The 13,235-nt window shown below is 36.0% G+C and overlaps 1 protein-coding gene across 1 annotated transcript; it reads left to right on the forward strand.

The window, feature by feature from the left end:
- Nucleotides 1-936: 936 nt before the first annotated feature.
- ro60 (Ro60, Y RNA binding protein) lies at nucleotides 937-13,006 on the forward strand. The gene is made up of 9 exons (XM_022677756.2): nucleotides 937-1,056; nucleotides 2,439-3,041; nucleotides 4,195-4,415; nucleotides 4,855-5,001; nucleotides 5,639-5,776; nucleotides 6,070-6,186; nucleotides 7,477-7,593; nucleotides 8,787-8,930; nucleotides 9,751-13,006. The coding sequence occupies exons 2-9, from the start codon at nucleotides 2,450-2,452 to the stop codon at nucleotides 9,901-9,903; spliced, it is 1,629 nt and encodes a 542-aa protein (XP_022533477.2). The 5' UTR covers nucleotides 937-1,056; nucleotides 2,439-2,449; the 3' UTR covers nucleotides 9,904-13,006.
- The last annotated feature ends 229 nt before the right edge of the window (nucleotides 13,007-13,235 follow it).

Consider the following 13,235-nt stretch of genomic DNA (forward strand, 5'->3'; position numbering starts at 1 on the left):
TTTAAGAATGCTCCCAATGGTATTTTTTGAGAGCACTCTCCAGGGTGGATGTTTTTTTAAGAACTGTTATTAGTGTGCAGTTTTTTTGATAGTGAATATTTTTGATAACACTCTCCAGGGTGGAGGTTTTGTACGTTTCTTTGGGTAAAGGTTTTTGAAAATGCTTCAAAGTTCAAAGCAACAGTGCGGATTTGTTTATTGGCGCTTGCTGCCCCCTTCTGGCAGAGTTTATGGATTACACGCCATCATTTTATTTATATACATCAAATTTAGTTTTAGATTTTTACTCCACAGGAGTTGGCCCGTGGTGGTCATGTGCCAGTGGAGCTGTGGTGGGCTTACCTTATTTTAATTTCCAAAGGTGAAAACCTTAATTGGAACACCTTAATTGAATAATTTAGATAGATGGCAATAATATAGTGTTTGTTTCTTTAAAGCTTGCTGCCCCCTTCTGGCCGACACTATGAATTACACTCCATCCTTTACAAAAACCCCACGTTTACGCTGACCCTTTAAACATTTCCAGTATTAAACTCATAATCAACCAGTGGAAAGTAAATCATACAAATTTTGCTAGCCTTCTATGTCAGGACACAAGCGCATTCCAGCTCGGCGCCCTAACTAGTTAGGGCAGAAGGGTGCGCGTATTGGAGCGCGCCCCTGGATTTAGCTAGCTTTCCCCCTTCCTAAGTGGGTAAGAGGCATTTCAGGTAGGCGCCCTAACTAGTTAGGTCATAAGGGTGCGCATATTGGAGCGCGCCCTCATATTTAGCAAGCTTTTCTCCTTCCTAAGTGATTAAGAGACATTCCAGCTAGGCGCCCTAACTAGTTAGGGCAGAAGGGTGCGCGTATTGGAGCGCGCCCCTGGATTTAGCTAGCTGTTCTCCTTCTTAGGTATCTAAGTGACATTCCAACTAGGCGCCCTAACTAGTTAGGGCAGCAGGGTGTGTGTATTGGAGCGCGGCCTTGGATTTAGCTAGCTTTTCTCCTTCCTAAGTAGGGAACACTTGGATATTTGGGAAATTTCGGAAAGCCAGAGCTTTGGCACACAGCTCGGTAAGCAGATATATACTGTTTAAATCGAGTTAATACAGCGAGATGTTTATAAAGACTGGGAAAATACCGTAAATGTTGATTATTGTAATGTGACGCTCCCTTCCTCCCCTCAGCATCCAGATTCAGGAGTGATTAGGCGCTAAGCTAAGCTTTAGGAATGCTAACTAGCTTAGCTAACCTCCTATCCAGCTAAAATGAGAGATAAATAGCTAAAAGGCTGGTAGTTTATAGTTAGTTAATTTTAAATTAATAGCGAATATAGAGGATAGTTGGGTTAATATATAAAAAACAGGCTGTTTTAGACGCTGCTGGTTATCCTGTGGTGGTCAAGTTTTGGGTGGAAAGCTAACTTAGCATAGCTTAGGATAGCTAGGATGCTAGGTTGCTAGATATCCTTCTCTTTTTCACTGTTATATTATATCTAATAAAATTTATATTTTGCTCAATCTATGTTATTTTAGGCAAATATGACACACATCTATAAATACAGATGTGTAAAAAGGCTTTGTCTCCTTTATGATTTCTTATCTTATGAATTGTTTGCATGTTTGTCTCTCTTAAATGTTTCAGATCCTCAAACAAATTGTAAATATAAGTCAAAGATAACACAAATAAACACAAAATGCAGTTTATAAATGAATGTTTTTTTATATTATTAAGGGAGGAATTTTGTCGGTTTTCATTAGTTGGAAGTCGTAATAATAAACAAATGCTTAAAATATGAATAAACAGTTCACTTTAAATCCCTGAGCAAGGCGTGTCGTAATGTTCATTGCTATTTTACACCCCATCAGCAATCTGTTTTCACTCTGTTTTTAGCTTGCATCGTTTAAATAGCAACATAGCTTTTGAATATATCTACACACTTTTTAAAATTTATTTTTAAGGCCTATTGTTTACATTCATCAGCTGTTTATTTGTTATGGAAGTCTGATTCCTTCATATATTGTGTAATTTTGTGGGACAAAGTAAACACAATAGTTATAAAAGCCTTAATTTAAACCCTTAGTGTTTTATATCATGTATACTTCTAACAGCACAGTAAGTTACAAACGTATAAAAAAGCCCATTTTAATTTTTTTAATAATCTTCGAAACTGTCACAATCTTAAGAAAGACCATGTTGTGCATCAAAAAGTAGTCCCCCCCCAAAAAATATATATTTATTGTATTAATTCTGATTGTCCACTATTGTACTACCATCAGCATTTCAAATGAAACACAGGTGAAGACACCTGTAGATTCACTGGTGGGTTTGGATAGTAAATAAATGCACTATAACTGTGTTGTAGTTGTGGCCACCACTGTGTATTTTTGTATTAAATAATCAAAGACTAATTTAAGTTTTTTTTTGTGATTTATTTTTTTGTATATTATTTAAAGGAAGCATCACTATGGAGCTGTCCTCTCCCCCAGAGCAGTTGCTGAACGATCAGGAGGAGCAGGGCCATTTCAGTTCAGGCGGCGCTGATCATCCGTGGGCGGTCACAGAGTCTCTGCGTCTGCGGCGTTTCCTCTGCTACGGCTCGGAGAGCGCCACCTACTGCACGAGGGAGCGAGCGCTGGGACCGGAGGGCGCCCTGGCCCTCATGGAGCTGGTGCAGGGGGGCCGCGGCTGCGAGGTGGTGGAGGAGGTGAAGAGAATGTGTCTGGAGGGTAAAACGGTCCGGCCGAACCCGGCGCTGTTCGCTCTGGCCGTGTGCTCGCAGAACTCGGACTCTAAGGCCAAGCAGGCGGCGTTCCGCGCCCTGCAGGAGCTCTGCAGCTCCCCCGGGCAGCTCTTCACCTTCATACAGTACAAGAAGGAGCTTAAGGATGGCCTGTGCTGTGGCATGTGGGGGCGTGGCCTACGCAGGGCTGTTTCTGATTGGTACAACAGCCAGGATGCCCTCAGCCTCGCGCACACCGTCACCAGGTGTAAACACCGGGCCGGGTGGTCCCATCAGGACCTTCTCAGACTGTCTCACCTTAAACCAGCCAACGATGGTGAGCAGCGGGTTACAGCTTAGAGAAAAACACAAAAAATGAAGCTCTAATATCATTAATTTTCAAATTCAAGCTGTAATAACACTATATTATAATAGTTACTAAGGTTTTAGAAATCCTTATATCCAGTATGATGTTCTAGTAACAGTAATATCCAGAATGAATCTGTAAAGCTATATATAATGTAATAGGTATTATATTAAAAATATCTTTGTCCAGTGTAAAGATCTAGCAACATAGTAATGGTTTTAATACCATTACTGTCCAGTTTTAAGTTTAATAACATGTAATAACACTTTAATATATTAGTTACTGAAGTATTAAAAACATTTATGTCCAATATGAGGTTCTAGTATCATTAATATCAAGAATTTTATTTTGATAACATTACTTGCCAGTTTTAAGTTTAATAACATTAATATCCAGAATTAAGTTCTATAAACTTATAATTTTTTTTTCAAATCTAAAGTTTTAGTTCATGTTAATGTCCAGAATTATGTTAGTATATATATATATCTAGCTTTAATTAAGCTATAGTAACACTATTTATAATATAATAGTTAGTGATGTTCTAAAAACATTTATAGTCAATATTAAAGTTTTAAAGTCAGTTTTAAAGTTTTATTAACATTTTGTCCAGAATTAAGTTTTAATCATTTAATATCCAGAATAACAACAGTTATATCCAGTATAAAGTTCTATTAACATTAATATCCGTAAGGAGGCTCTAAAATAACATTAATTCTTTCAGACCCTGTGTCTATTACAATGGACATCATTTATTTTCCTTGTTTTTTTTATGTTTTGTTGTATATTAACACTATTAACACTATTTGATAGCTGGTTGTTGTCCATCAGAATAGACCATGATCCAGCCAATGAACATGTTTATAAACTAATTAAACAGTAGCTTGGCCACGCCCACTGCAAAAACACTAGAAAAACAGTAGTACTACTAGAGCCATTGAGACAAAGTAACATCTAATTTTTATTAATTTCGATTGTTTAAGAACACTTTTAATCATGTTTAGGAATGGTTTATGAAATAAATAAATATGAAATAAAAAGTCGATATGAAAAATAAAATATTGCACACAATCCAGAATGAATGTATAAGAACATTAATATACAGTATGTACTTTGTGTTTCACAGCTATTGCACTTATAAGCAAATACGTGACGAAAGGCTGGAAGGTGGTGCAGGAGGCGTATGCAGATAAGGAGAAGTCTGAGGAGCTGATGAAGGTGTTTCTGTATCTGGAGGCGGTGGAGAAGGCCAAGCACTCGACGGATGAACAGGAAGTCGTGCATCTGATAGAGGAGTACAGGCTGGAGCGCGAGCAGATTCTGACCACTCATCTCAAGTCCAAAGAGGTGAGTTTTAACACCTGAAAGTCAGGATTAGAGTCCAGACCACGAGATGCACCGTGTGTATGTTATATTGTATATTATTAGTTTTAATCACACATGGCATTTTATCACCTTATCAATCGGATTAAAGAACTGTCCTACATGCTGTCATCATCACCTGCAGCTCTGTGTACTTCATATTGATTGGTTTGCTGAGAAGCGTTGGACATGTCCAGGTAGCTGCGCCGTTAAAATAGCAATCCGCCAGAGTTTATATTTGAATATCGGATGTGTAATGTGTATGCATTTTGTCTGCATATGAATTTATAACAATAAATATTGTGTATCCTTATAATGCCTTTAAATATCATGAATATTTTCAACATATCGTTCAGCTCTAGTCCCAAGTTTTTAAGTAAATAGATCACCTCAGATCACCTCATGACCTCATGTCTGCTTGTAGGTATGGAAAGCTTTGCTGAAGGAGATGTCCATGTCTGCTCTGATGAGGCACCTGGGTAAAATGACTGCAGATAAAGTTCTGATGCCTGGAAGTCCTGAAGTTGCTGCTGTTTGTGAGAGAATCCAGGACGAACAAGCCCTGACAAAGGTATGATTATTGATATTAAAGCTGGGGCTAAAATGAATGTTTTACATTATTTTAAATAAATTAGGTTTACTCGCTTGCTCTCTCTCTCTCTCTTTCTCTTCCCTGAGATATTATAATACAGTAAAAAAGATGTACCCTGCCACCTAAACCATACTACACTGATATTTTTAAGGAATTGACACAAATTATGTAAATATAATTGAATTTTGCCAATGTAATGCTGCTATTTCTTTAAAATACCTCTTAAAAACTGAACTACATTCAGCAGTATGCTTAGGGAAAATTATTTGTAGTCAAAGCAGAAGTAAAGTAATGCTGCTGTTTTATTAAAAAACGAAAACGTAGTATGAGAGTATGAGAATGAGATTACTCATGTCAGCTGTTAAATAATTTTTGGGTTAAAATTTAGAAAAAAGTATCGAAAAAAGTATTGTTTGGGTATCTGTATGGTATCAGTATCATAAATTTTAAAACGATGCCCAGCTGTAATATTCACCTAACCATCCTATAGCAGTTTAGAACACTGAACTGGACTGCTTTTTAATGAGGTACAATTTAATGCAGCCAATCAAATCCGAGCTCTTTTACATAAATCAGTCTTCAAAGCTAGCTGTGTTGTTTTTAACTGTCGATACAGGCTAAAACGCACCCCTTCAGCGTCCTGGTTGCATCTGAAAACTACAAGCGTGGCCACGGGAAGCGGGGAAAGTTAAAATGGCAGCCGAACAGAGACATCATTCAAGCGCTGGACTGCGCCTTCGCTAAGTGTCTCTCAGTGAGTCCTGCCACGTCCAGACCTGCTTCACCTTTACAGACATTCAGAACATGTTTTTTTTTATTGTATTGTATTAATTTTTTAGATTCATAAATCCTTAATAATTGAATTGTTTAGGGTTTTATATTTTAGTTCTAATTTATCTTTCATTTTTTAACGTCTTCATATAATTATTGGCCTGGTAATAGCAGCAAACATAAGCTAGCGTTAAGCTAACTTTTAACTGATTTAATTTTTAAACACTGGTCCGTGTCTCATGTGCTTGTGTTTGTGTGTGGAATCTCTGATGACAGAACGTGGAGCCCACGGGGAAGCGCTTCATGGTGGGAGTGGATGTGAGCGCCTGTCTCCATAGCCTGGCTCTGGGAAGCTCCGTCCCCAGCGTGGCCGTAGCTGCAGCCATGAGCATGGTGAGATAAACACCAGTTTATCCAGCAAATTGAATGAAACCCTGTGAAAAAAATGTGTTTGATTTAAATTTCCGACAAAAGGCATTCCTAGAAGTTGGTAATAAGTAATATATAATAAAAAATGTAACATAAGCAATTATATTTAAAAAACAGTGCAATTTAAAGAGTGCAGAATGTGTAATAATATATAAGTGGGGTTTAGTCTGAAACAGTTCCTAAAGGGGTTTGTTTTGTGGCCTTCAGACACATTCCTAGCGTTCCTGTTGTGACGGCATGCTCAGAACCTTCTGAGGAATTCACCTCTCATGTAGACGAACAGCAGCTGTCTGTCTTATAAACACACTGAACACACACTGAACACACGCTGCTGAAGCAGGGCGACAGCTGATCTGTTACAGGACTCGGCTGCAGCCTGTCTTTATATGTAAACACTAGACCAGAAAAAATACACTATATATTAGGGGTGGGCGATATGCCCCTAAAATAATATCACGATATTTCATGGTGTTTTCGCGATTAAAAATTAAAGATAGTCATTGTGATATGACAAACATTAAATAAAAAAAATATATTTTAAGAATACACTACTAAAATTAAATATAATACTAATGGTTATAGGCCTGTCACCATATTTAAATTATTGATTATCACGCAATGTGTGGACGTGACCTCAATCATTTTTGTTGAGCTTATTTGTGGTTTTATTGCTAAACTGTAATTGCAAGGAAAGGTGGCTCTACTAGTGCTAAAGGGGGGCTGAGTATTTTTGCACGTCACACATTTTATATTTTTATTTGATTAAAAAATAATAATTGTTTGAAAACCATGTATTATTTTCACTGTGTTGGTCTAATCATATAAAATCTTAATATTTACTGATTTTAACTATAATTATTAACATTGTAGAAGATTTTACTTCTTTTTTAGGCTAATCAATAACCAAAATGCTTTGTCATTTCTTCATTTCATCCACAAGGTGGCGCTCTCTCTCTTTTTATGGTTACATCAAGTTTTTGACGGAAAAAACAATCATCCAGAAATCTTTCTCTTTTTAATAACATAAGATGATCAGTCTAAACATTATTCAATAAAATGCTTTTTTGGGTTTTAAATAATTACATGAATTGAATTTACATTAATAAAATATTTGATAATTAATGATCTTCACTTTGCTCAGTTTTCTACTGTAAATAACTCAGTTTAACCAATTGTTACTGATATTTTAAGGGTTAATCATATATTTTAAAGGAAATGCAATCACCCTTTACTTATCCACTCTTGTGTGTTAAGGTGATTGCACGAACTGAACCGGAATCTGAGGTGTTGATCTTCTCTGAGGAGGCTTTGGTTCCCTGTGTGATCTCAGACGACACGTCTCTAATCCAAGTAACAGCACAGCTGGTCCAGGTAAGAAACACCTGAAGATCTACAGAAATGTCCTGTTAAAAATTCATTTTAAAAGATATAGGGCTCTATTGTACTCCCTGTGCAGGGTTAGAACAACAACAGTGCTGTTAAAATAGCATCTTCAATAATTTTATTCAATCTTGGTGGCAGAAACACCTGCTAGGTGCGCCACTGACTGATTAAAACCCTGACAACAGTCAGAAGTCATCCATCTGTACATATATACACACACAAAGACTCAAATCCTGCTTTTACATCAACAATAAACAGAATACTAAATAAAATACCATTGATGCTGAGACACACAAAAGCGCTGCGCTGTTAAGATATGAATGCGCCAAAGTCAGAGCTCACCCGGTTCTTAAAGTGAATGATGATCTCTTGAAGTGACACTCTGATTGGTTTATTATTTCCACACCCATGATTAGTAAAGAGAATTAGTACATGACTTTTGTGCATTTCAATCTGCTCAAGGTGTACTTTTCCCGATGTTACGATAGCAAAGGCGCACCGACACGCTCCTAAATCACGCTGAACGATGAGCAAGTGATGTCTCGCCTATAGATCTCTAAAAGGCCTATAGTGTTTTAGATTTTATCAAGTCAAGTAGTTTTATTGTCAATACTGCATATGTACAGGACATACAGAGAATTGAAATTACGTTACTCTCCTTCCCAATTTTACAGCAAGTACAGATAATAGATATAATAAAGGAGAATGGGAGACACTATGTGTACAATACAGCAGGGACACAAATAGACATACATGAGACAAAAACAAGGTGCAGTGGTGTGGGGGAGGAATAGATATATAAATATAAGTAAATAAGTAAAAATAGATATATAATTATAATATAAAAGAGTGGGAGACACTATATGTTCAATACAGCAAGACACAATAAACATACGTAAGACAGTAGTGCAATATTGATGGTGATTGAGATGGAATGACAGTAAAAATAGTAAATAACAGTAGTGCAAATACAGTATATGGTATATAGCTTAAGGCTGGTAAAGTGAATGGGTGCGTAAGTCCTTAAAGAATTAAAGTGTGTATTGACAGTGCAAGTATATCAGTAGTGCAGGTGTTGTGTAGTGCAAGTCCGTTATATTAATTATAGATTAAGTATTTTGGCTGCACATTATCTATTTAAACAGGATTTATTACACTTTATTTCTTTTAATTTCCTGCAGATACAGAGTGTTGGTACGGACTGCACTCTGCCCATACAGTGGGCTTCAGAGAACGACAAGACCGTGGACGTGTTCATCATATTCACCAACAACGAGACCTACGCAACCATTAACCCCACAGAGGCTCTGAGGACGTATCGAGAAGTAGGTGGCCCTACTCTATACAGCTCTGAATCAGTTCCTCTGGTTTTGCTATTTATAGGTTTGTGTTTGAGTAAAATGAACATTGTTGTTTTATTCTATAAACTACAGACAACATTTCTCCTCAATTCCTAATAGAAATATTTAAATCATTTAGAGCATTTATTTACAGAATATGAGAAATGGCTGAAATAACAAAAAAAAAGATTATTTAATAGTTTAAAGAGTATTTAAGAGTTCAGAAATCAGAAATATTTGGTGGAATAAACCTGGTTTTTAATCACAATTTTAGTTTTCATGCATCTTGGCATCATGTTCTCCTCCACCAGTCTTACACACTGCTTTTGGATAACTTTATGCTGCTTTACTCCTGGTGTAAAAATTCAAGCAGTTCAGTTTGGTGGTTTGATGGTTTGTGATCATCCATCTTCCTCTTGATTCTATTCCAGAGGTTTATAATTTGGTAAAATCAAAGAAACTCATCATTTTTAAGTACTTTCTATATTTATATATCTATATTTTCAGAGCTGTAGATTTCAGGGGACTGTAGAAACTGTAGGACTGTTTTGTGGCTGGTTCAGTGGGCTGTGAGTTGCGAAAAAATCTTCATTTTGGACCCTTTTTAGTTCAAAATTACTCGTAATAAACTTTTTTTAAATGTATATATATATATATATTGACTTCCATTGAAAGTTAAGTTTTTTCATTGGGCAGCAACGATATGCTTTATTATTTTCTGACTATTTTTTAAACTTTCCATGCTTTTTTCTCTTATTTCTTTAAGGCAGAATGTTAAAAATGTTAATTTTGTTCGCTCCATCAGAAAACCGGCGTGTTTTCCAAGCTGATTGTTTGCGGAATGACGAGCAACGGCCTCTCTGTGGCTGATCCTGATGACCGGGGCATGCTGGATATCTGTGGTTTTGACTCGCGGGCGGTCGACGTCATTCACAACTTTGTGTTGGACGCTATTTGAAAGTGGTGCATTGTGGGAAATGTAGGCTAGCTTTTTCTACGGACCGAACTGAGCGCGGACCTGCCCTGGTGATGTCATTACTGATGGGATAGATATGAAGATACAGCTTCATAAAAAAAATTTAATTACAATAAAAATGACAAAAGAGAAACAGGGAATTTGATGAAGTCCAGCAGGCTGGATTGGTATTTAGGTAAAGTTATGAAAAAAATAAAATAAAATAAGTTTATTCGCCCTAAATTCAGCAGCTAATTCGGAGTTATTAGCTGTTATATTACATTAAAGTGGAAAAATAAAGAACGCTAAATGCTTGGTTCATTATGCTTTTAATGAGGACATCTTTTAGTCAACTTATTTCACTGATTAATATATATTTAAAGATATATGCTATATGCTAATAGAGGCCTTTCTTTATCACGTCTGATGTCTGTATTCGCTCCCTGCCTGCTGTCAGTTACGAATTTTAACGTAAAATCATTGAATGTTGTCGTTTCTTCCCCTTTTGTACTAATTTGTGGATCTATGATCTACGTTGAATATCCCTCAAATTACATAATGAAGTCTGGTGTCCTAAAAAAGCCCATTTTAAAGGAGAACTTCAGTGTAATATGTATTTTTGTTGTAGTAAAACATGATATATATATGTAAAAAAAAACATTAAAATAATCATGTTTATTTAAAGTCTCACATACATTTAAAAGGAGGCATTGCACAAGAAGTTTATTAAAAGTGTAATCTACTTCGTACGGGGATGTAGCGTAACGCTACGGGTTGTAAAGTTATTTATAGAGTTATTTTTAATAAACTTCTTCTGCAGTTTTTAAGGTATTAATGGCTCGTTTTAAATGTCAGAGCTCTCCGTGTTCTACCAATAAAGTGTGAAGCTTCTCTGAGCCTGATTAACAGTGTAAAAAATGCAATTTATCTGCAGGGGCAAAAATATGCCCCATTAAAACTCAGTCTTAAGGGTGTTTTGATAAACAGAATAATACAATAAAATTGCTGGATCTCGGAAAGCTGCAGGAAAGCGGAGGGGAGCTATACAACAAGGTCAAGGTTAATACTCTTTATCATGTTTAACTACAACAAAATTCAATTTTCAATTTTACACCGGAGTTCTCCTTTAATCACTTTGTGTAATACTTTGTTTTACAAACAAATTACCTCAGTTGTTTGGATACTGTATGGATGAATAACTTGCTATTGGATTATTTTATTTTATTTTTTAGTTTTAATTTTTAATCAGGACTGAATTTTGAGTTTTTAATTCAGTTAAATCCGAGGTATAGATTCTATTTAAAACAAAAAAAAAAACAAGAAGAAAATGTTGAAGATTTGAATAAGAGATTTTTGACACTATATTGGTGCACTTTTGACGTGTTGACAGAATACTGTACTGTATACTGTATACAGACGCTATGGCGCTGTGAGAAGGATCAATAGCTATTGGTGTGAGACGATGTAGCGCGGTGTAGCTAGAGTTCACTATTAGATTTGTTTACAATTATTTTATTCTGTTTTTATTAATTAACTATTGTTTTTGGTTGTTTTTTCGTTTGTAATGCTCGCTGCTGTTTTTTTTCCTGCATTAGAAATAGTTTAAACCCAAAGTCTGACAGTGCTAATACCGAGTGAAGAGAATTAGCCACTAATTATTATTATTTTTATGATGCACATTACTTTTTGCTAACTAATGGCTGCTAGCTTTTTGATTTTCTATTTTTCTTCATTAGTTCAATTTCCTTTTAAAGGGAAATTCCACCAATAGTACTAAATAGTGCTAAATATTTCATATACTGTAACTGTAGTGAAACGTACCAACCCTGATTAAATCTGCTTTAAAGTGGTGGTGAATTGAGACAAATTTAGCCATTTTATTTACAATCCAGTCCAGTTTTTTGCTTAAATCAGATTTACCTATCACTGTAAATGTAAGTGATCTGTATCTGTGTGTAATGTGAACACAGAATCTGTTCCTGAATCGTCTCACATGCTGCACATTGATACCTGTATAAACGCCTCCTTCTTCACCAACAACAAAACCCCTCATATTAGAGAGAGGAGAGACTCGTAGCTTTATAAAGGGAAATGGATGAGTTAGCAGCTCATATGTGGAGCATCTTTTGCTGGAGTGGAGAGTAAACAGCTGATCTGAAGTTCATGCTCAGCTCCAGGAGGAGAAAAAAGGACAGGCGGTTTGCTTTTGCTGTTTTTTTTGCAGTTATAGCTGCACAGCTGCACCAAGAGATGCAGTGTGGGTATGAGAGAGAGAGAGAGAAGCACGTAGCGCTAATGCTAATGCTAATGTGTAAAAGCAAAAAGAAAAAAAAGCATGAATTTAGATTTGACTGTTGTCCACTTTCATGTAGCATGTACGTGGATCAGATATGTATCTTGATTTAGGACCACATGTTAAAGTGAATCAAATCTGATTTAACAAAAAAATCGGATTTGGCACATTCACACAGGTATGAAAAAAAATCAGATCTGAGCCACATTGAGCAAAAATAAATCAGATTTGAGTCAGTTAAGCCTGGTAATGTGAATGTAGAGGCTTCTAATTTTTTTTTAAACAAGTTTTTCACCCAAATATTATAAAAAAAAATGATATAATTTTAGAAGTTCAGACTCCTTTCACTGCAATTCACCACCATTCTAAACAGTTCTCTCTTGGGAAGTTTCTCTATGATGTTAAAGATGTTAAATATTATTGGACTTCCCCTTTAATGTTGCACAGAGGTGTGATATTGTTATGATAACACTGGTAGAAAGAGTTTTAGTGATGAAATGATTTGATTTTATCTAACCCTTCTGTAGAAATGCAGTACCTGTCGGTTTGATTGATGGAAATGAATGTATCTATAGTGTGTGTTTGTGTAACACTAGAGACTTATTAAATCCTGCTTTTTACCTCTGTAAACTTTGGCGATGTGTAAAAAATACTGATATACTGTTTTTTTTTTTATCTTTATGATAAATGGGACGGGATGTGATCACACTGCCACACCTCCATACTGTCAGTCCTCGTAGCATCGACAATGAAAACGAGAATAGCTGTAAGTTTACCACTTCCTTAATCTAATAAAAAGCATTTTATCATGAATCTTGTAATGCTGTGCCGTGTGATATCTCGTACACTGTGCCCAGAATGTATTTTTAATTCCAAAACTGGCCAGAATTGCCATTTTCTGGATTCGATTTCAGCTTTCTTTGTGTTGGATATTTTAGCTGGACCTGGAAAATCTTTAAATCTTTAAAAAAAAATGTAACGGTGATGTGTATAAGGAAAAATATAACAAAAATGAAAAAGTGAAAGAAAGATGTAGCAAAAG

Source organism: Astyanax mexicanus, chromosome 8 (assembly GCF_023375975.1).
Source record: "Astyanax mexicanus isolate ESR-SI-001 chromosome 8, AstMex3_surface, whole genome shotgun sequence".
NCBI lineage: Eukaryota > Metazoa > Chordata > Actinopteri > Characiformes > Acestrorhamphidae > Astyanax > Astyanax mexicanus.

Bases quoted from the DNA above. Each gene is read 5' to 3' on its own strand.
- ro60 (XM_022677756.2), top strand. From the start codon at position 2,450: ATGGAGCTGTCCTCTCCCCCAGAGCAGTTGCTGAACGATCAGGAGGAG. The intron at 4,416-4,854 runs GTGAGTTTTAAC...GTCTGCTTGTAG, and splicing joins CTCATCTCAAGTCCAAAGAG to GTATGGAAAGCTTTGCTGAA. The intron at 5,002-5,638 runs GTATGATTATTG...CTGTCGATACAG, and splicing joins ACGAACAAGCCCTGACAAAG to GCTAAAACGCACCCCTTCAG.